General features: G+C 35.4%; 2 protein-coding genes across 11 annotated transcripts in view; one reads left to right on the top strand and one right to left on the bottom strand.

The window, feature by feature from the left end:
* The window catches only part of LOC125658704 (FUN14 domain-containing protein 1-like), a 9,505-nt gene extending 5,027 nt beyond the window's left edge, over nt 1-4,478 (bottom strand). For all 10 annotated transcript variants that reach the window (XR_008798689.1, XR_008798691.1, XR_008798688.1 and 7 more), the window contains exons 1-3: nt 4,251-4,478; nt 2,372-2,447; nt 1-16 (exon numbers count right to left, since the gene is read on the bottom strand). The exon at nt 1-16 is cut by the window's left edge. Coding sequence is in view for 1 of the 10 variants with exons in the window: in XM_056149836.1 (XP_056005811.1) it covers nt 1-16; nt 2,372-2,447; nt 4,251-4,384 (226 nt within the window). In the remaining 9 variants the exon portion in view is untranslated. The remainder of the gene's footprint in view (nt 17-2,371; nt 2,448-4,250) is intronic.
* An 8,024-nt stretch (nt 4,479-12,502) lies between these two features.
* The window catches only part of LOC125660422 (histone demethylase UTY-like), a 50,594-nt gene continuing 41,151 nt past the window's right edge, over nt 12,503-21,945 (top strand). The window contains exons 1-3 of the mRNA XM_048892246.2: nt 12,503-12,730; nt 15,310-15,376; nt 19,095-19,239. Coding sequence (XP_048748203.1) covers nt 12,663-12,730; nt 15,310-15,376; nt 19,095-19,239 — 280 coding nt within the window. The 5' untranslated portion in view covers nt 12,503-12,662. The remainder of the gene's footprint in view (nt 12,731-15,309; nt 15,377-19,094; nt 19,240-21,945) is intronic.

Genomic DNA, 21,945 nt, shown 5'->3' with positions numbered 1-21,945 from the left:
CTTGATGCTGCGCAATCTGAATGGAAATATCATAATGCAATATTTACATAACGCCTGAAGAGAAATGGAGACAATTTTAAAGATCAACTGACATTGACAATTTTTTATAGAAATATAGATCATTTATAAACAAGTGGCTTGAAAATATTTTTGCACAAAATATGTTTTGTATTTACAGTGTACATAAAATCTGGCTCCTAAAATTGAGTCTGTAAAAATACCTGTTTGTTTAAATCTAGAGTGTGACGAATATGTACACAATTTATTGAGCTGTGAATAAGCACTTGTCATTAGCCAGAAAACCATGTGCAGAGGTGAGAACCACCAAGATAAATCGAAAAAGTCATCAACATTTCGACAGAGGGTAATGATAAAACTATTTAAGGTGGCCTAAATGTAGAAAGACAAAAAGAGCTGAAATTTTTTTCCCTAAAAACTTTTTTTTACCAAAGCCGCCAACTTTGGTGCCATGTTGAGAGTTGAGTCACACAACTTGTAAAATTTAACAGGGCTCGTACCTTGATTTCAAAATGAAAAGTTTAGATGTTTCAAATACAACTTTGTGTCAGTTTTTTAAATTTAGGTTTGTTGCCATGTTTTACATGTATTAGATACTATCAAACTATAAAATAATTATCCAAGTAATAAATTTGTTTTCACCAAAATTGTGTCCATGCTGTTTAAAGGCTTATTTAATGCTGTCCTGTTTGTCAGACGTGACTACAGATATTAAGCATGACATCCCAGACCTACTTCTCATAGTTATTACAGCATATGATTTCTGAATATATGTAAATCATTAAAATTTTCCTCCAATTTTCATTTCTGTTTATATTTTGACAATGGAAGTTGATGACTACCACTCTGTATCCTGATGATAGCTTTTGCCTGCTACTTGACTCATTGTAGAGGGTGCCTATGAACTTGGATAAACCCTTCATTAGGGAGGCAAAAAGAACTCAAACATATGCCTCCCCCAAATGTCCCCACATCTTTAATTGCCCAATGAGATAAATAAATAAATTAAGCCAATGGTTGGGAAAAATACATATGCTAGTTGTGTTGTATTTTAGATCGACTTTTCTGTTCTTGTTTGTGATTAGTTGAGACCACCTTGCTTGACAGATATGGAACAGAGAATGTTTCTATTCCAGACAGTGGTTTACATAAAATGTGAAACTTCATATATAACAGAAAAAAATTGAAAGTACATCTATGTATATGCACTAGGGCTGCAAAGGGAACCAGAAATAACTGAAAACCACGAGGCATATTGTTCGGGTTGGGTCCGGTTCCATTGTTTTGGATTTCAGTTTGGGTACAGTTTTTAATGATAGAATTTGTTTAAACAACATGGCTTCAAATTCTAAAATGTGACCTGATTTATTGTCAAATAATGACATCGTGTACAAAACAATGACAGTATGTAACTAAGATATGTCAGACTTATTTGAAATATACCACAGGATCAATATCATCATTTCTATAGAAAGCTAGCTGGAAAGGAAACAAGTAGAAGTAGCAATGCTGTGTCTAGTATGAACATAGAGTCTAAACCAGAGTCCTCGTCTGCGAGTAATTATTGTAACAAGTGACAAATAAAGTTTTTTAATAATTTTAACATAGATAGATATATATGTAGACCAGAACCGAAATACCTAAACCCGAATTAAAAATCCTGAATCGACCCGACCTGACATCTTTTTTGGAACAGTGACAGCCCTAATACGCACATATATATACGTACTATATGTACATGTGTATATATGCGTACATACATGCGTATCATAGAGGGCGAAGCCCTCTCACGACCCGAAGGGCCGTGAGAGCGGAGCTCTCCCTATAGGTAACACGTATACATGTTTAAAAGGAAAAGAAAACTAGTGAAAAATTAAACCATACCTATGGAACTTGAAAATTTTGGTCCCAATGGCGTCGATTCGAATACTATCGCGTGGACATGTATTTCTCCATTTTGAATCTCGTATACCCATGTTCACGTCGTTCTGAGATGTTACATAAAATCCATAAACGCATGTAAATCTTATTTTCTTAATCACATATCTATAATCACTACTTGATTAATGTGTACAACGTTTCCTATGTTTGTGTATTTGCTAAACACCGACACTGAATATGACGTCACAATGCACTGTTTACATCAGTTGCATAGTGTTTCCCGCGTTCAATGAATAGGCAGATCAAAAATGTCTAACGTTAGAACACTTTGATTGAGCTCTGTCCTCACACATTAGGTGCTAATATTTCGGGATATTTTTTGTCCTGTTATGGATCTAGATACTAATGCCAATATTTTTTGCTTCGCCCTCAAACACGGTCAGGCCGTAAGACATATTATCTGTAAATTTACCTGCAAGACTAAGATTGATGTCCCCAGAGTGATGGCAGCCAATTTTCCAACCTTGATACACAAATATCCAGAAACCCTGCAAAAATAGAGCAGAAAACAAGTTAATCTGAAATGATAGAAGAATACTAATTTCTGTGGAAACGAGGGGGTTATTTATATTCGGTCTTTCCTATCCCCCTGTGTTTAGTGAATCGAATGAGTTAATGTATGAACTGTGTAGTTCTGGTGTATCCTTATGTACAAGTTAATGTGTACCTGTCATGGGTAGTTTTAGCGCCATATTGAATAAACATGTGTGTTTGAGCTCGGGTGTTAATGAGTGGGACGAGAGGTTTGTGATTAGTTTGAATGATTCGAGTCCAATGATGTAGCGCTCGAATTTCTCACAGGCCCATACCGATGCTAAACACTCCTTCTCGATTTGTGCATATTTGGTTTCAGCTGGCGTAAGTATTCTCGAAGCAAAAGCAATAGGCTTAAGTTGACCATCAAACTGCTGAAATATGGCAGCTCCTAGACCATAGTTGCTGGCATCTGCACTGATCACGACTGGCTTTGAAGAATTATAGAATGCCAAGGCAGGTGTTTCTGTTAGCATATTCTTCACTTTTTTGAAGGCTTCTTCCTGAGGGCTGTCCCATATCCAAGCTGAGTCACTCTTCAAAAGATCAGTAAGAGGGTGCATGACTGTGGAGAGATTTGGTAAAAATCGGCCAAGATAATTCACCATTCCCAATATTCTCTTGAGTTCAGTTACATTTGGTTCACGGTCACGCACACTGTCTGTTGTCGGACACGGCGCACTAATAGGATGTGACGATTCAGCATTCACATATCCGGTATGCTGCAGGTGTCTTCGATTTCTCCTCAATAATCCATGATCGGTTTCCATTACATACGACCTAGTTTGGTAATTTGCACTGGTAATCGTGCCACTGTCTGTCCACATTTTCTCTTTATCAGTCTTGATACCCACTTGGACCAGGCGATCAAGTTCGTATCACGACTGATAAAGAGAAAATGTGGACAGACAGTGGCACGATTACCAGTGCAAATTACCAAACTAGGTCGTATGTAGTGGAAACCAATCATGGATTATTGAGGAGAAATCGAAGACACCTGCAGCATACCGGATATGTGAATGCTGAATCGTCACATCCTATTAGTGCGCCGTGTCCGACAACAGACAGTGTGCGTGACCGTGAACCAAATGTCGTTATACCTGACATTGAACCACCCTCCGCGTCTCCTAGCCGGGAAGTGACCTCACCTCCTGTGAAGCCAAATGTAATGACGCGATCTGGTCGTGTCGTGCACCGTCCCATAAGATTCAAGGACTATGAGTGAACTTGTGGACCTTTTTTTTGTAACATTTTGATTTGTATGTAACAAGTAATGCATGCTGTAGATCTTTCGTAATTGTGTTTACTAGTGAAATGCCTATGTTTCTTTTCTAGTCAATTGACTCAATATTCTAGTCATATAGTTTCAGAGGGAGATGTTTAGTGAATCGAATGAGTTAATGTATGAACTGTGTAGTTCTGGTGTATCCTTATGTACAAGTTAATGTGTACCTGTCATGGGTAGTTTTAGCGCCATATTGAATAAACATGTGTGTTTGAGCTCGGGTGTTATTTTAAAGAACCAAGCCATCCAAACACCCTGGAAAGACCTAATATAAATAACCCCCCGTTTCCACAAAAATGAGAAGAATACCGTAACAGAGTCTCACTTCCTCTTCAGCTAGATAAACTTTACTTTTTAATATGGTTTAAATCAAGTCTTGATGTAAAATTTAACAATCAATATCCAATGAATAAATGAATATGAATGACGTAATTTTAAGCGTACAATCATCATTTCGACATTTGGTACTCACCATCCAGACAATCCCCCAATGGCGAGCTGTTGTGCCGTCGATCTTTTACTAACATCCCTTATTGCATCCCGCAGCCAGCCACTATCTCTGTAGTTTACTATGACTACGTCATCCTTCCCCTTCTTGTGAGACATTCCTCCCTGTCAAGTTTGTGGACCTCAAAGACATACGAAAATTCAACCGAAAGTGAAAATAGGGGAATCCCAAGATTATGCCAAAACGAAAAAAAAAAAGAATATTTTTTAAACTACGATCTCGACTCGTTGACTTTTCGTGAATAAGTAATGGATTTTTTTGGGAAAACATAATTAAATTATTGAAAAGATGGAAAAACTCATATTGATCATTAAAGCTATAAATCGCAAACTTTGAAGTTTTTGGTAGAAAATATAGAGGGAGGGGTGGAGTTATGCCACAGGCTGACCATACCCCCCCCCTTCTTCTTCTCCTTATTAATTTGACAAAGAGTACAGCTTTTAAATTGTTACATATAATGGATCAGCCCAATGGACGTGTCCTCATTCGCTCCATAGAAAACACATTGATCAACAAGCCAAAAACAATAAGCATGTAATTTGCTGTGTCTAGATACGTTTGTAGATTTTGTGTAGTTTTAGTGCTAGCTTTTCTGTACATCTTTAGCCATCTATGTAAACCTTTACGTTTGTCCTGGGGAAGGGACAGGTCGTATCGAAATTTTTACAATATAATTGTTAGTGTCGTCGGTCATTTTAGGGGGGGGGGGTCCTTTTAAAAAAAAAATCCTGTATTTGACTTTGTCATTTATCAAATCAAATAATTTTTAGTTAGAGTCGGGCGCTTTCCGCGTTCAATCTTTATTCCCATGAATTTTTTTTTTATCCCATATTGTGGCCTCAATCTAGTCCCAAAGAACCACAACATCGTTGAAAACAAATTCACATAACACAGAAATGCACACCAATATATATGACTAACATGACCTTGCTGTTCTGGATAAGACTATTAAGGTTACAAGGGTCATATATCATGGTATGATACGAAAGACCTTGCCATAAGAAATCTGTATACAAAATATGAAAGCTCTATCTTAGATAGTTGAGGAGATATTGAATTTTTATTAAAAATAGGTCAAACTTCCAAGTCAAGGTCACAAGGTCGCACACCATTGCATCATATGAAAGGTCTTTTCGTAAAGAATGTATATACAAAATATGAAAGCCCTAGCTTAAACGGTTCTGGAGAAATTTTTAAAGATTTGTCCTATATATACCAGCAATATACAACACCTTGATTCCCCATTGTGGCCCTACCCTATCCCCGGTGACTATGAATTGCACAAATTTGGATCTACTCTATGTCAGGAAGCTTTCTTGTAAATTGCCACTTTTCTGGCCCTGTGGCTTTTGAAAAGAAGCTTTTCCCCATATACTCTATTGTGGCCCCACCCTACGCCTGAAGAACATGTTTTAGCAAACACTTGAATCTGCACTTTGTCAGGAAGCTTTCATGTAAATGTCAACTTTTCCGGCCCAGTGGTTCTTTATAAGAAGAGTTTCAAAAAAATCAGTTCCCTATATACATTTATTTGTATGTAAAACTTTTATCCCCTATTGTGGCCCAACCCTACCCCCGGGGACACGAGTTTAAGAAACTTGAATCTGCACAATGTCAGGAAGCTTTCATATAATGGTAAATTTTTCTGGTCAGTGGTTAATGAGAAGATTTTTAAGATTTTCGCTATATATCCTCATGTAAAATTTGGATCCCCAACTGTGGCCCCACCCTACCCCCAGGGGCCATAATTTTAACAAACTTAATGCACCATATCAGACAGCTTTCATGTAAATTAAAACTGGAGAAGATGAAGATGTGAAAAAGCTTACGGACAGACGGACGGACAGACATATACATACGACACACAATTTAGGTGGTCAGAATAGCGTGATATTTCATATCCCCACAGTGAACGAGAGAAGTTTAATACAGTGAACGAGAGAAGTTTAATACAGTGAACGAGAGAAGTTTGATACAGTGAACGAGAGAAGTTTAATACAGTGAACGAGAGAAGTTTAATACAGTGAACGAGAGAAGTTTAATACAGTGAAAGAGAGAAGTTTGATACAGTGAACGAGAGAAGTTTGATACAGTGAACGAGAGAAGTTGAATACAGTGAACGAGAGAAGTTGAATACAGTGAACGAGAGAAGTTGAATACAGTGAACGAGAGAAGTTTGATACAGTGAACGAGAGAAGTTTAATACAGTGAACGAGAGAAGTTTAATACAGTGAACGAGAGAAGTTGAATACAGTGAACGAGAGAAGTTGAATACAGTGAACGAGAGAAATTTGATACAGTGAACGAGAGAAGTTTGATACAGTGAACGAGAGAAGTTTGATACAGTGAACGAGAGAAGTTTAATACAGTGAACGAGAGAAGTTTGATACAGTGAACGAGAGAAGTTGAATACAGTGAACGAGAGAAGTTTAATACAGTAAAGTTGAATACAGTGAACGAGAGAAGTTTAATACAGTGAACGAGAGAAGTTGAATACAGTGAACGAGAGAAGTTGAATACAGTGAACGAGAGAAGTTTGATACAGTGAACGAGAGAAGTTTAATACAGTAAAGTTGAATACAGTGAACGAGAGAAGTTTAATACAGTGAACGAGAGAAGTTTGATACAGTGAACGAGAGAAGTTTAATACAGTAAAGTTGAATACAGTGAACGAGAGAAGTTTAATACAGTGAACGAGAGAAGTTTAATACAGTGAACGAGAGAAGTTTAATACAGTGAACGAGAGAAGTTTGATACAGTGAACGAGAGAAGTTTAATACAGTGAACGAGAGAAGTTTAATACAGTAAAGTTGAATACAGTGAACGAGAGAAGTTTAATACAGTGAACGAGAGAAGTTTAATACAGTGAACGAGAGAAGTTTAATACAGTGAACGAGAGAAGTTGAATACAGTGAACGAGAGAAGTTTGATACAGTGAACGAGAGAAGTTGAATACAGTGAACGAGAGAAGTTGAATACAGTGAACGAGAGAAGTTGAATACAGTGAACGAGAGAAGTTGAATACAGTGAACGAGAGAAGTTGAATACAGTGAACGAGAGAAATTTGATACAGTGAACGAGAGAAGTTTGATACAGTGAACGAGAGAAGTTTGATACAGTGAACGAGAGAAGTTGAATACAGTGAACGAGAGAAGTTTAATACAGTAAAGTTGAATACAGTGAACGAGAGAAGTTTAATACAGTGAACGAGAGAAGTTTAATACAGTGAACGAGAGAAGTTGAATACAGTGAACGAGAGAAGTTTGATACAGTGAACGAGAGAAGTTTAATACAGTAAAGTTGAATACAGTGAACGAGAGAAGTTTAATACAGTGAACGAGAGAAGTTTGATACAGTGAACGAAAGAAGTTTAATACAGTAAAGTTGAATACAGTGAACGAGAGAAGTTTAATACAGTGAACGAGAGAAGTTGAATACAGTGAACGAGAGAAGTTTGATACAGTGAACGAGAGAAGTTTAATACAGTGAACGAGAGAAGTTGAATACAGTGAACGAGAGAAGTTGAATACAGTGAACGAGAGAAGTTGGATACAGTGAACGAGAGAAGTTGAATACAGTGAACGAGAGAAGTTGAATACAGTGAACGAGAGAAGTTGAATACAGTGAACGAGAGAAGTTGAATACAGTGAACGAGAGAAGTTGAATACAGTGAACGAGAGAAGTTGAATACAGTGAACGAGAGAAGTTTGATACAGTGAACGAGAGAAGTTGAACACAGTGAACGAGAGAAGTTTGATACAGTGAACGAGAGAAGTTGAACACAGTGAACGAGAGAAGTTGAATACAGTGAACGAGAGAAGTTGAATACAGTGAACGAGAGAAGTTTGATACAGTGAACGAGAGAAGTTGAATACAGTGAACGAGAGAAGTTTAATACAGTGAACGAGAGAAGTTTAATACAGTGAACGAGAGAAGTTGAATACAGTGAACGAGAGAAGTTTGATACAGTGAACGAGAGAAGTTTAATACAGTAAAGTTGAATACAGTGAACGAGAGAAGTTTAATACAGTGAACGAGAGAAGTTTGATACAGTGAACGAAAGAAGTTTAATACAGTAAAGTTGAATACAGTGAACGAGAGAAGTTTAATACAGTGAACGAGAGAAGTTTAATACAGTGAACGAGAGAAGTTTGATACAGTGAACGAGAGAAGTTTAATACAGTGAACGAGAGAAGTTGAATAAGTGAACGAGAGAAGTTGAATACAGTGAACGAGAGAAGTTTGATACAGTGAACGAGAGAAGTTGAATACAGTGAACGAGAGAAGTTGAATACAGTGAACGAGAGAAGTTGAATACAGTGAACGAGAGAAGTTGAATACAGTGAACGAGAGAAGTTGAATACAGTGAACGAGAGAAGTTTGATACAGTGAACGAGAGAAGTTGAACACAGTGAACGAGAGAAGTTTGATACAGTGAACGAGAGAAGTTGAACACAGTGAACGAGAGAAGTTGAATACAGTGAACGAGAGAAGTTGAATACAGTGAACGAGAGAAGTTTGATACAGTGAACGAGAGAAGTTGAATACAGTGAACGAGAGAAGTTTAATACAGTGAACGAGAGAAGTTGAATACAGTGAACGAGAGAAGTTTGATACAGTGAACGAGAGAAGTTTAATACAGTGAACGAGAGAAGTTGAATACAGTGAACGAGAGAAGTTGAATACAGTGAACGAGAGAAGTTTGATACAGTGAACGAGAGAAGTTTAAGACAGTGAACGAGAGAAGTTTGATACAGTGAACGAGAGAAGTTTAAGACAGTGAACGAGAGAAGTTTAAGACAGTGAACGAGAGAAGTTTGATACAGTGAACGAGAGAAGTTTAATCAGTGAACATTTCTAATGAATTTTTGTTGTTGTGTTTATCTATGTCATTTATCAGACGAGAAAATAAAATCCCCCAAAACAATGGAATCAGTTGTTTTTATAATCGAAATCAAAACCCTAAATCTGAAAACAATAACCACCTTACCTCAGTCAGTATAGCCAGGTGTGAATGGAGCTTTGGCGGTTGAAAACGTTAAGATTCTCACGTTCGCCATTGTCAGTGGTGATGGACATTCAGCGCTCGGGTCAATGTGTGCACGGCGACGCTTTTAAAATTCTGTTGTTGTAATAACATGTCGATGATTTGGGAAACAACAATTGTTTTTGCTTCTTTCTGTTTTTTGTTTTTTTTTTGGTTTTTTTTAAATTTGAACAACTCCTTCACGGCAAAGTTCTACACATGTGTACAGTACTACAATGAGACTATATACTAAGGAATGATCAGTGATCAATGATATCGAATACCCATGTCTGTAGTATGAGAGATACATAGCAATAAAACTTTCGTCAGTCATGTAGAAATTACTACATACTTCCATTTTTTGATCATTTTTAGATTTATGTCAAGTTTGAAGGTCACTTATAATTAGTAAATTACCTGCTGTCGTGTTTGTTAGCCCTACCTGCAAAATATCACATGCTTATTTCAGTAATTACAAATAATACAATATCAATTTAGTTGATTACCAACAAACGTGATATGGCAAATATTATTTTAGCTGACCGCGATATAACATTGTAAACCATATCGTCTAAAATTTAAAAAAAAAAAAAAAATAGAAAACGTCAACCGAAAACATAATCTTCATTTCAATCTGCAGACAGTCTTCCAGTTATTTAAGAGCATGGCTGTCCAGCTAGAGTATATATCGTTATATTTGCAGGCGCGGATACAGAGGGAGGCTCGGGCGTCCTGACCCCTTTCCCTTTTTCCACGAAGAAATTTTTTGGATATGTGCCCGTGCATGTTTTGAAGATATATATGCTGACGTAAATTTCGGGTTAAAATTCAACTTCATCATTCCCGAAAAGTGTGCGTAGAGTTGGTTTGATCTGTTTTTATTACCTTAGTTACATGTTTGTCTGAGGATAGAGATCTTCGAAGAGATTTTATTCATTTACCTATAGATTATATTATCATATCATTTCAAATGATCCCCTCCCAACAGTTCACCTCTCTCTCTCTCTCTCAATGTCTAGAAGACAATACACACATTTATGTTATTGTAAAGGCAAAAAAGTAATATATATATAGCTGTAGGGATATTTATAAAAGGTATCTAGTATTCTCTTTTGAATTGTGAAAAAATGTCTTTTCAAGAGAGCAAATATCAATAAGGACATGTCCGCGACTTCTGGAGAACTCGCAACCAGGAGAAACCGTACCCAGGAGAACTCGTACCCAGAAATTCGGGTACAAGTTCTCCTGGAGAAGTCGGGTACTCGAACCCGGGTACGAGTTCTCCAAGAGAAGTCGTACCCATTAATATCTGCATCTGGGTACGAGTTCTCCTGGAGATTTATCAAATAGAAATGTAGGTACGAGTTCTATGGCACGCCAAATTCACAAAAATGAGCTAAACATAGTTTCACAGTTGATAAACTAGGTTTATCGACTGTAAACTATAGTTTACGAACTGTAAACTATAGTTAACGATTCGTTAACTATAGTTTTCATCCGTAAAACTATATTTAACGGTTGTAAACTATAGTTTACAAATGCTAATCTAAGTTTATCTGTCTTTAAATAAACGTTAACAATAGATTTTGCTGATAAATACAGATTCACATTTGTAAACTATAATTTACATTCGTTAACTATAGTTCACAATTGTTAATCCTAGTTTCACAAATTGTGATACTATATTTATCAGATAAACTATGACTTGTAAACCGTAGTTTTACAATCGTGAAACCGTATTTATCACATAAACTATGTTTTGCAATCGCTAATGATTGTTTTCATTGTTAATTATAGTTTACGCTTGTGAAACATAGATGGTTTACAGATGTGAAATATAGATTAACGTCGTTAACTATAGTTTACGGTCCGTAAACTATAGTTTACAGTCGATAAACCTAGTTTATCAACTGTGAAACTATGTTTAGCTCATTTTTGTGAATTTGGCGTGCCATAGAGTTCTCCTAAACACCCATTCTCAATATAAGAGCTCATACACCGAAATTATTTCTTAAAAATAAAACTTAAAGGTATAAAGATTATTATTATGTGTAATGAAAATAAAATATCTATAGATATTGAGTCAAGTTTTCTTTTTATCAAATCTTGATACTTGAAATAATGACAAATTGTTGAAAAAGAGGATAATTTTATTTCTTTGCACAGAAAATGTACGTTACCGTCACTGTGTCACCAAAGTAGGTCTATAATATTAGGAGTGTTATAGGAGAAAGGCATATTTTTTGGATTGCGTTTTAACATCGTTAAATATACTAACCTATATAAACAAAACGATATTTCTGAATGTAAACTTTAATACATTTTCCCCCTGTTAAAATCATTTCAGGACATAAAGAAACATTTTTTTCAATGTGATACTTTTATAGATTCTTTTCATTGTGTTTGCATTGATCAATTTGTAATAAACCTGTCTTTTTTTAAAATGGCTAATACTTAAAATCTATAGAATTAGCTTTTCTATGGTAATCATTAACTACTTTTACATATATTTTGGCAATTTAGATAATGATATAAATGTAACGTACATTTCAGGATTTTTACCAGTAAGAAAAAAGTACTTTTTTTTATGTACACATGATACACCTTTTTTAAAACCCCGATAAAAGCGGATTTTGGTGGTGGATTTTATTTCTATAATCTATTATTCGGACACAAATCATGCAAAACTTCAATTCATTATTCGGGAACAAATAATACAAAACTTCAATATCTGACAACCGAGCCCCTGTGATTCCAATACCTAAAATGGTAATGAAATAAACGCGTATCAAAATTTTGATGACTATATAATGACAAACTTTTGCTCCAAGAATTTATATGGCATTAAAGACATAGTTTTTCTCCATGAGAATCCAGTTCTCCTGGGTACGAGTTCTCCTCAGTACTAATACCATGTCCGCACACTGATGAGCCGTTTGGCTCAAGGATAATAAAGAACTTGAACACCACATGTCCCCAACAATATATTATCTTGTATTTAAATCTTTCACATTCTGTGGATCACGTTTATAGAGACGTAGACAGAATATTTGTTCCCATAAAATGAACTGCCCTCACGATTTAAAAATAGTTTTATCAGTGTCTGGCTCTCTCACACACACCCTTCGGGATCGTATCAAACAATTTTCGTTTTGTAAAATAAAAAGATAACACCGGCGTTTGTGTCGGGAGTTTTCATTGGCTAATATGATGGGTTATCAATATGGCCATATTATGTTGAAGACGGAAAAAGTTTCTATGTACTTAATAATATTTTTTAGTCTTTAAAGCAACTTATATGTTAAAAAACATAGGATTTTGTAAGCAAGATACTTAAGCTTTCATATGCAATGAATTTAGAGAGCCCCGAAGTGATAATTACAGCTGATGAGAAAACACAACTGGAGGATAATGACAGGTAGGTGCCCCTGGTGTACAAAGAAGAGGAATTTTACCTGCATAGCTATTCCTACCAAGAGAAGTAGTAAAACGTACCGAAAGTAGCTTTAATTTACGCGATTCTCAGCGTTTGATCAAAGATTGTAGTGAACAGGAAGCATGTTTATGGTCTGGCGGACGAAGTTTACAAGTTTAGATCGCTCTTGGACCTTTCATAGGGATAGACATTAACTTTTCACCCCACTAGCCCTTTGAGCAAGTAAACTCGAAGTTTTACTTGTCCGAATGAAAATCTTTGTTGTCCGAAATATTTTAGACTCCAATAAGCCTGTCAACCAGTAATTCTAATTATCTTAATTATCTCTGTCAGTTGGTGATACAGTATGATCCACTAGAGTGGGCATTCGCTATAATCTGACGATTCAGTAAAGAAAACAACAATATAAAGAGTTGGGCTTTACCTTCCAATATTTGATATAATATCATATTCATCAAGCTTAACACAATTTATAGTATAATAATCACATTTCCTACTGAAATAATAACTTGCCCCATTGGAAAAGTGTGTATTGAGTTTCACTTGTCCGTACTGGGCTTTCACTTGCCTCAGGCAATCGAACAACCATTAATGTTGATCCCTGCATCATACAAATTTATCATATAGGCTTATAGATATACTGTATGGCCACTTATATTTATAATATATAGATACACTGTAACATGACCATATATGTTTATATATATGTAAATGAAGCAATCAGCTGGGTTCAATCGCTGTTGACCAAATAGCTCTGTAGATAGAGCACCTGACTAGTGATTCAGGGGGATCGGGTTCAAATCTTGATATGGTCCATTGCATTTTTAGCCGAGTTGCAACGAAGTTGAACTCGGCTATTGGTTTGGTGATGCGGGCGGGTGGTTGGGTGTCAACAATTGGTTTCCGGATGATAACTCGAAAAGTTTACAATCTAATCAAATGAAACTGTGATATATTGTTTGGTACCAGGTAAGGAAGACCCCTATTGATTTTGGAGAAAAATGATCAAAGGTCAAGGTCACAGTGACCGAAAATAGAATGAAAATTTCAGGAAAATATGGTTTCCGGATGATAACTCCGAAAGTTTAAATCCAAATCAAATGAAACTTTGATATATTGTTGGGTACCAGGTAAGGAAGACCCCTATTGATTTTGGAGAAAAAAGGTCAAAGGTCAAGGTCACAGTGACTGAAAATAGATTTAAAATTCCAAAAGGATTTTGGTTTCCGGAGGATAACTCGAAATCTTTTAATTTGAATCAAATGAAACGTGGATATATTGTTGGATACCAGCAAAGCAAGGCCCCTATTGATTTTGGAGAACAAAGGTCAAGGTCACAGTGACCGAATATAGATTGAAAACTTCAGACAAATATGGTTTCTGGACAGTAACTCGAAAAGTTTAAAACTGAAATTAGTTCTTCACAATTATAAATATACCACGTCATTCCTGGCTTTACAATGTATCCCATGCAACTCGGCTCATGCACCCATGGGTGCATATACTGATTTTCTCCCTTTCTTTTACATTTTGTGCCATAGACCACCCCTGGAGGCCTGAGTTTGAGTCTTCTCCCTTCCTGTTACATAGATATACAGTAACATGACCACATATATTTGATTATATACTGTAATATGACCACATATATAGAAGTCTACTATATATAAATATACTATAACATGACCACATATATATAATATACTGTAATACGACAAATGAGGACACTCAAAATAGAGCTGAAACAATACGCCCCCTTTACGATCCGATACTGTGTCATTGTACGTTGATCACGTGAATTTGTTGAAACAACAAAAATGGCCACGTTCTGTATCGCACAGCACACCGGTAATTGCTGCTTTATTGCATTATCCAATTAAAATGAACTTCGTCAAGTGCAGTTATCTCTGATTTTATGCAATTTCTATAGTTTATAGAATTAATCAATCGTTTACATTTGATGTTAGTAGAGAAGGCTACTTTGATGTTGGTAGAGAAGGCTACTTCCTAAGGTGCACTCGGGCTGTTTTCATGTTTGTGAAAAATATATGAAGTTGTAGTCTTGCTGTTTGCAGGTGGAGAGAGAGAAAATACCGTGTATGGTGTTGTTTTTCTGGAATCGACAGAAAGGATGTCTTAGGGTGGATATGAATACGAGTAATAACCATAGTTTCAGTAAATTAATTGTACAATTTTACAATGCATTCCATAATGTATGTGACAAACAGGAAAATTTAGGGGGCCAGTAAATTTCACTGTGGGCCAGTAAATTCAGACAGTTCACTGGTCCGACTGGCCAGCAAGTTTTAAATGTTTTCGTGAAGACTGGTCCATAATGAATTGGCTCCAAAATGATTGATAGCAATCTCCCTGTGTAGCTACAGTTCTGCTGTTAGCTGTGGAACTGATGTTCGTTAACTGATAATCACGGAGCAGCCATGAATTTTTCTACAGCTCTCTTGATTGTGTGCCCTTTTCTTTCCAAAAATATAAGAATTTTTGGGTGTTGCATACATATAAGCCCTTGTGAAACTTTTCATAAGAAGCGTTTTGTTTCATTGTAGTTGTCTCTTTGGGTTTATCAAGCTGAGCGGACCAGAAGAGGCCACTAAACGAGCTTTGATAGAAAAGGCAAGTCAATATTGAGATCCGAGCAAGTCAGTAAAGACACAAAACAGTCAATATTGAGATCCGAGCAAGTCAGTAAAGACACAAAACAAGTCAATTTGGTGATATGAACAGATGAAGTTATCCAACTGTTCAAAATCTTGATTTTCTCTTTTATGTTGAATATCATGATTAAACTGTGGTTTTATCTAGTCTGCATAGTGCATACACTGATAAATTGTAGTAATGATGTCAATGAGATTGAAAATCAGGAGGCATACTTTCTGATTTGTCTGTCAGCAACTTTAACTTCAGTCAAGTTTTGAATAATCACCGTGTATCACAGACATTGCTACCAATCGAAGCGAGGATGTTTGAAGTAATAACACACCAAGATGTGAATTCATTCTTTTTAAAACCACTTTTTATACATTTGCTTATTGATAGCAATATCTGGTGTCAGTGATACATGGTGATAATGCAAAGTAGAAACATGCCGGTCAACTGAAAGGTCAAGGTCAAATTCATATTAAATCAGGTGAAGGTCAGATGTTAGATATTACATTTGCCACATTAGGATTTTGTCAAGATTAGCGACATTGTGTTTCACAAATAAATCAAGTAAACAGTAATGACGTTGTACTTGTACATTAAAACCAATGTATTATTCAGTGGACAATAATGACAGGATACATGTAATGTACAGGTAATGACAGCATGAGACAGTGCTTTTCTTAAAAAAATTTACTTTGGGACGGGGGCCCGGGGGCTTTACATTTGGGGAAAATTAGCGATAGAGCAAGAAAATTGTGAAAATTCATTTTTAATGAAAATGACAGTCATCTGTCGACACATGAGATTCAACCTGATTTACTTCATTAAGATCTACCTTCTGAAAAAACGACTATATTTTACTGTTTTTCTCTGCCCATTTCTTAGTTTTTTAACGCAATACATGATGTACCAGAAATCACAACTTGAAGGATGTGCCACAGTAGATAAAGTGTACACGATATAAACGTTTTGTTTAATAGATATGTTATACAAAGAATTTTCAGAAATTACAATTGGGAATTTTTTGGTCAGATTTTGGGAAAATTTTTAAAAAATTCTGATTGGAAGTAGGACCGATATTCAGTCCCAAATTAGGCCTTAAAAAACACTATGAGTAGTGTACGGATAACAGCGTATATGGGGTTTTTATTAGCTCGCCTGAGCTGAAAACTCAAGTGAGCATTTTTGATCACCATTGTCTGTCCTTGTGTGTGTAAACTTTTCACATTTTCAACTTCTCCAGAACCACTGGGCCAATTTCAACCAAACTTGGCAAAAGACATCTTTGTATAAGGGGATTCAAGTTTGTTCAAATGAAGGCAACAGCCTTCTCCAAGGGGAGATAATGGCAAAATAGCATAAATACACTGACAAATTCTAAAAATCCTTTTCTCCAGAACCAACGGACCTATTTCAATGAAACTTTGTACAAATCATCCCTAGGTGAACTGGACTCAAGTTTGTTCAAATGAAAGGCCATGCTCCTTTCAAAGGGGAGATAAACATGAAAGTGCTAAAATAGGTGGGGTCATTTATACTTCTCCTCAAAAACCACTGGGCTAGGCAAGTTGAAATTTACATGAAAGCTTCCTAATGTAGATTCAAGTTTGTTAAAATCATGTTCTCCAGGCTTTAGGAGGGGGTCACAATAGGAAATCACATTTTACATCTAAATATGTAGGGAAAATCTTTTAGAATCACTGGGCCAGAAAATTTTAAATGTTTATGATAGCTTTTTGACATAGTGCAGATACAAGTTTGCTAAAATTATGCCCCCCCTCCCACCCCCCAGGATAGGGTGGGACCACAATTGGTGATCAAAGTTTTATATACTGATATATATGGGATATATATTTAAAAATATCTCTTGAAATATTTAAGCTAGGACTTTCATATTTTGTATATACATTTCTTATGGCAAGACCTTTCATGTGATCCAATGATGTGCGATCTTGTGTCCTTCACCTTGAAGTTTGACCTACTTTTAATAAAAATCTGACCTACATAATATATCATGAACAATATAAGGTAGATCTTTCATATCTTGTATAGATATTTCTTTTGACAAGACCTTTCATTTCATATTATGATCATTGACCTTGTGATCTTAAACGCAGAGTTTAACGTACTTTAAAGAAAACATAACCTATTAAATGTATTCAGAACTATTTTAGATGGAGCTTTCATATTTTGAATATAAATTCTTTATGGCAAGGCCTTGTACAGAATGGTATTGGATCTTTTGACCTTGGACTTTAACCTTATTTAAAAATAAAATTCCTGATCTATTTAATATCTCCTGAACCATTTAAGGTAGGGCTATCATATTTTGTACATAGGTTCTTTATGGCAAGACCTTTATATCATGTGAAGTTTGACATTGTGACCTTGTCCTTAGAGATAGATCCACTTTTCAAATCAAATGTCTCCTGAACTATTTAAGGTAAAGCCTTTATATTTTGTATATAGATTTTTTAAGGCAAGACCTTGATATACTTTGTTGTTTGATCTTTTGACTTTGACCTGGAAGTTTGACCTACTTTTAATAAAAATCTTATAATAAAGATAATGAATAAAATTTATATTGTGCATTATATAAAACATATTACTCTAAGGCGCTTTACAAGGGTAGAGATGATTGCAACAATAAAACACAATTAAATGAAATTAAATGACAGTATGACATAAAATATTACATAGATCTGTAAAATTATCAAAATGAAACATTATTATTTATTATTAAGATTGATAGCTAAAGTTTTTTTTATTGTAGAGCACTATGCACAAGTATCTAAAAAGTACTCTAAAGTGTTTTAGGATGGTACGGTAAAAAATACAAAGATCAAACTCACCAAACAATAAACGGACTTAAAATACCAGATTTCTAAAACAGTGTGGAAAAAAAAAATGACTAAAGCTAAAACACTTGGCATAAATGTTCTAGGAAAGAAAATAATAAATACATATAAAAAACAAAATTTCAGATCACATATCAAAAGCATGACGAAATAGGTGGGTCTTTAAATCTCTTTTAAAACAGTCAAGTGTCTGTACATTCCTAAGTCCACATGGTAGACCATTCCAAAGTGTCACTGTCGCCATGTCAACCCTCCTTCTCCATATGTCTTTGTCTTGGTTACATGCACTGTATCCAGACAGGCTGATTCTGATCTTAGCAATCTCGCCAGTTTGATATATCTTGAACTATTCAAGATAGAATTTTCATATTCTGTATGTAGATTTCTTATGACAAGATCTTCATATCATACCATGATCTATTACCTTGTGACCTTGGTCTTATCCAGAACAGCAAGATCATATTAGTCATATTGGTGTTCTATATGTAATGTGAATTCATTTTCAGTTATGTTTGCTCCTTTGGGGCTAGGTTGGATAATAAAACTTTTAAAAATCACAACAGCTGAACAATGGCTGGGTCAAGGTGATTCAGGTGAGCGATGTGGCCCATGGGCCTATTGTGTTGTAATTTGAAAGGCTATTTATGAGATCCATGAAAATTAGAGCCCCATGTGAAATTTAACTGTGAAGTTATCTTTACTGAACCTCAACACAAAATGAAGGATGTTGACAGATATTTTTGTGCACCATCAATACAATAATGTAAATGGATCGTAAAGTAGAAATCTGTATCATAAACACAACAAGTTTTGCTTTTTTTCCCACTTAGGGTATTAAGTATTTTGAGCAAGAAATAATTCAGAAGTCCAAAAGGGATGGAGGAAAGGAAGGAGAGGAAATTGATGCATCGGTGGATCCAAAAATTTACTGCCAGCTGGGTCACCTTCTCCTTCTTCTAGAGCAGTATCCCAAAGGTAATAGTCCTCTGTCTGAAAAACAGTATTCAAAAGGTCCTAGTCACCTGCCTTCATCTAAAAAAAAAACCCACTGATATATTGAGATCTTGATATATATTGATTTTTAGGTCTTTGTCAAGTATCGATGCATAACCTTCGATGCACCTACCAATCTATTTCTTTGTGTATTTGGGTTAACTTTCAATATTTTTGATTGGGATCGACCTTCCTAATATCATTTATGCAAAATTGAAATGCTGGAATTATTTCAGTTATGAAAAAAAATTCAGACAAACAAACAAGTCAAATGCAGTTTGTGTTCAGCAGTAGTCGTCACATCGGGAGGGACAACGAATTTGATATTTCGTTTGCACTGGCATCACAACATTGAAGTAAATGAATGCAGCGAGACACCTCGTGCCTCTGGAGATGTCAGCTATGTATATGTAATAGGATGAAAATCCTCGGCACCTCTTGTGATAGGAGGATTTGACCGTTTTGACACTCTAGAACCTTAATTTTGATTATTTCCCAGGTTCTTTTGGATATGAATTCTGTTTGGTCTTATTTTCTAGTATGTTTTCACACCTTGAGTCAGCCGTAATGACAACACAGTTCAACAGACAAAGATGTTTATTTAACAATACACAAAGAAGAGAGAAAAAATAAATCAAAGATTAAATGATGATTCAAAAATGATAAGGAAAAATCCTGTCTCTGAATATAAGTATATGTATATATAATGATAATATATAAACCAACCCCCAACCCAGGGTAGGAACAAGGTATCCTGCCTAACTTAGACGGAAGGGGGTGGGGGTGGCTAATGAAATGAAAACCCTATTCAGATTATGTATAATTATTTAATAAACCTGGATCTAAAGTGAGATACTTACAGCAAGTTAATGCTTTTTAAGTCCCCCAACTAACAAAAATCAGGGTATTCATACTAAATTGGGATCATAGAAAATCATACATAAATTTGAATTTATTGAATAGAATACTGAGGGTATGAACTTTACCCGTATTTTAATACCACCCATAGAGGTTAAATCATGTACTTCCGGAGAATTATCCAATGAAAATCAAGGTTACGAAAGTTAAAGATTGTTTTTGATGATTGAACATGTGGGCATATGCAGAAACTGTCAAATAAGATTTAAGTGTAAATAAACAACGAACTGAAGGTAGTACAACATCGAAGACAGGTAAATATACAAAATAACACATAAATAATATGCATATAAATTCATTCCTGTTACATATGTATGTGCATGTGATTTTCTTACCTTTGTAACAACATCAGTTCATAATGAGATAATTAATCAGATTTAGTGACATATTGAAAAAAAAAGTCGTTACCGTGGATAAAGTCGTGAATTTATATACTTTGATTGAAGTTCAGTGGATGATTTTATCAATTCTCTTGGTTTGTCTCAGGAAGAAGAACAAAGGAATAGTTGTTTTATTTTGTGTTGTTATCTGTTTTTTGTTGTTGTTTTATTGTTTTGTGTTTGATTTTACATTGATAAATAGTAAAACCCAATATATCATGTATCATTAAATTTGATATCGTATAGTATCATGTCAGTTTTTAGCTCTTCTGAGCCAAAGGCTCAGAGCTAATCATATGGCCATATGTCTGGCATGAGTCAACTTTTTGGAAAAAGGGCTATATCTCAAGAACCCCTTGGCCAATTTTTGTCAAATTTGTCACAGGGTATCCTTGGCCAAAGGGCTTTCATTTGTACTAAAACCAGGGTTGTGACCCTTTAACAAGGGGAGATAATTAGGAAACTGCAAACAAAAGTTGTGGTTGCTAAAAATCTTCTTCTCAAGAACCACTGGGCAAATTATCACCAAACTTATGCATAAGGATGAGGATAGGTTGAATTGTTCAAGGCATCATCCTGGGGCAAAGGGTGTGGTCTCAAGGTCACTTCAAAGTTGACCTTAAATTTTGTTTTGTTAAAACTTTGATATTTTGCTTAGTATAAGGACTAGGATAATCAAATTTGTCAGTTGATGCATCTTAGGACCTAATATCATGTTGTCTCAAAAGTAGGTCATGGTGACCTACTTTTTGAATGTCGCAGGTAATTATTATTAAATGGATTTTGATGCATATCTTGGACACTTTTGAGCCGATGATCATCAAAAGTTGTCAGTTGATGGATCATGGGACCTTAAAGTGCGTCATGTAAAAAGTATGTCACCATGACCTACTTTCTGAATTTGATGGCTAATCATTTATGAATACATTTTAGGTTGTTATTTCAGATACTGAGAAGTTTAGAATCATCAAACCTTGAAAGTTGATGTGTCTAGAGGCCTGGAAACATATTTATAAAAAAAAGTAGATCACAGTGACCTACTTTTTGAATTTTTCAGACATTCAAATTTCACATTTTCAATTTTAGATGCATATTTTGGACACTATGAAAGCTAGGATCATCAAACTTTGTCAGTTAATGCATCTTGAGTCTTCATAGTTTGTTGACCAAAAAGTAGGTCACCGTGACCTACTTTTGGAATTTGACGACTATATTTGAATATTTCAGATACTATTTGACTTACAATCATCAAACTTTGTCGCTTGATGGGTCTTGAGTCTTCAGAGTGTGTCAACCAAAAAGTAGGTCACTGTGACCTACTTTTGAAATTTGACATTTATATCTGAATATTTCAGATACTATTTGACTTCAGTTATCAAACTTTGTCAGT

Source organism: Ostrea edulis, chromosome 9 (genome assembly GCF_947568905.1).
Source record: "Ostrea edulis chromosome 9, xbOstEdul1.1, whole genome shotgun sequence".
NCBI classification, from domain to species: domain Eukaryota; kingdom Metazoa; phylum Mollusca; class Bivalvia; order Ostreida; family Ostreidae; genus Ostrea; species Ostrea edulis.
The sequence above is the reverse complement of the archived record's forward strand: the minus strand, read 5'-3'. Positions and strand labels throughout refer to the sequence as shown.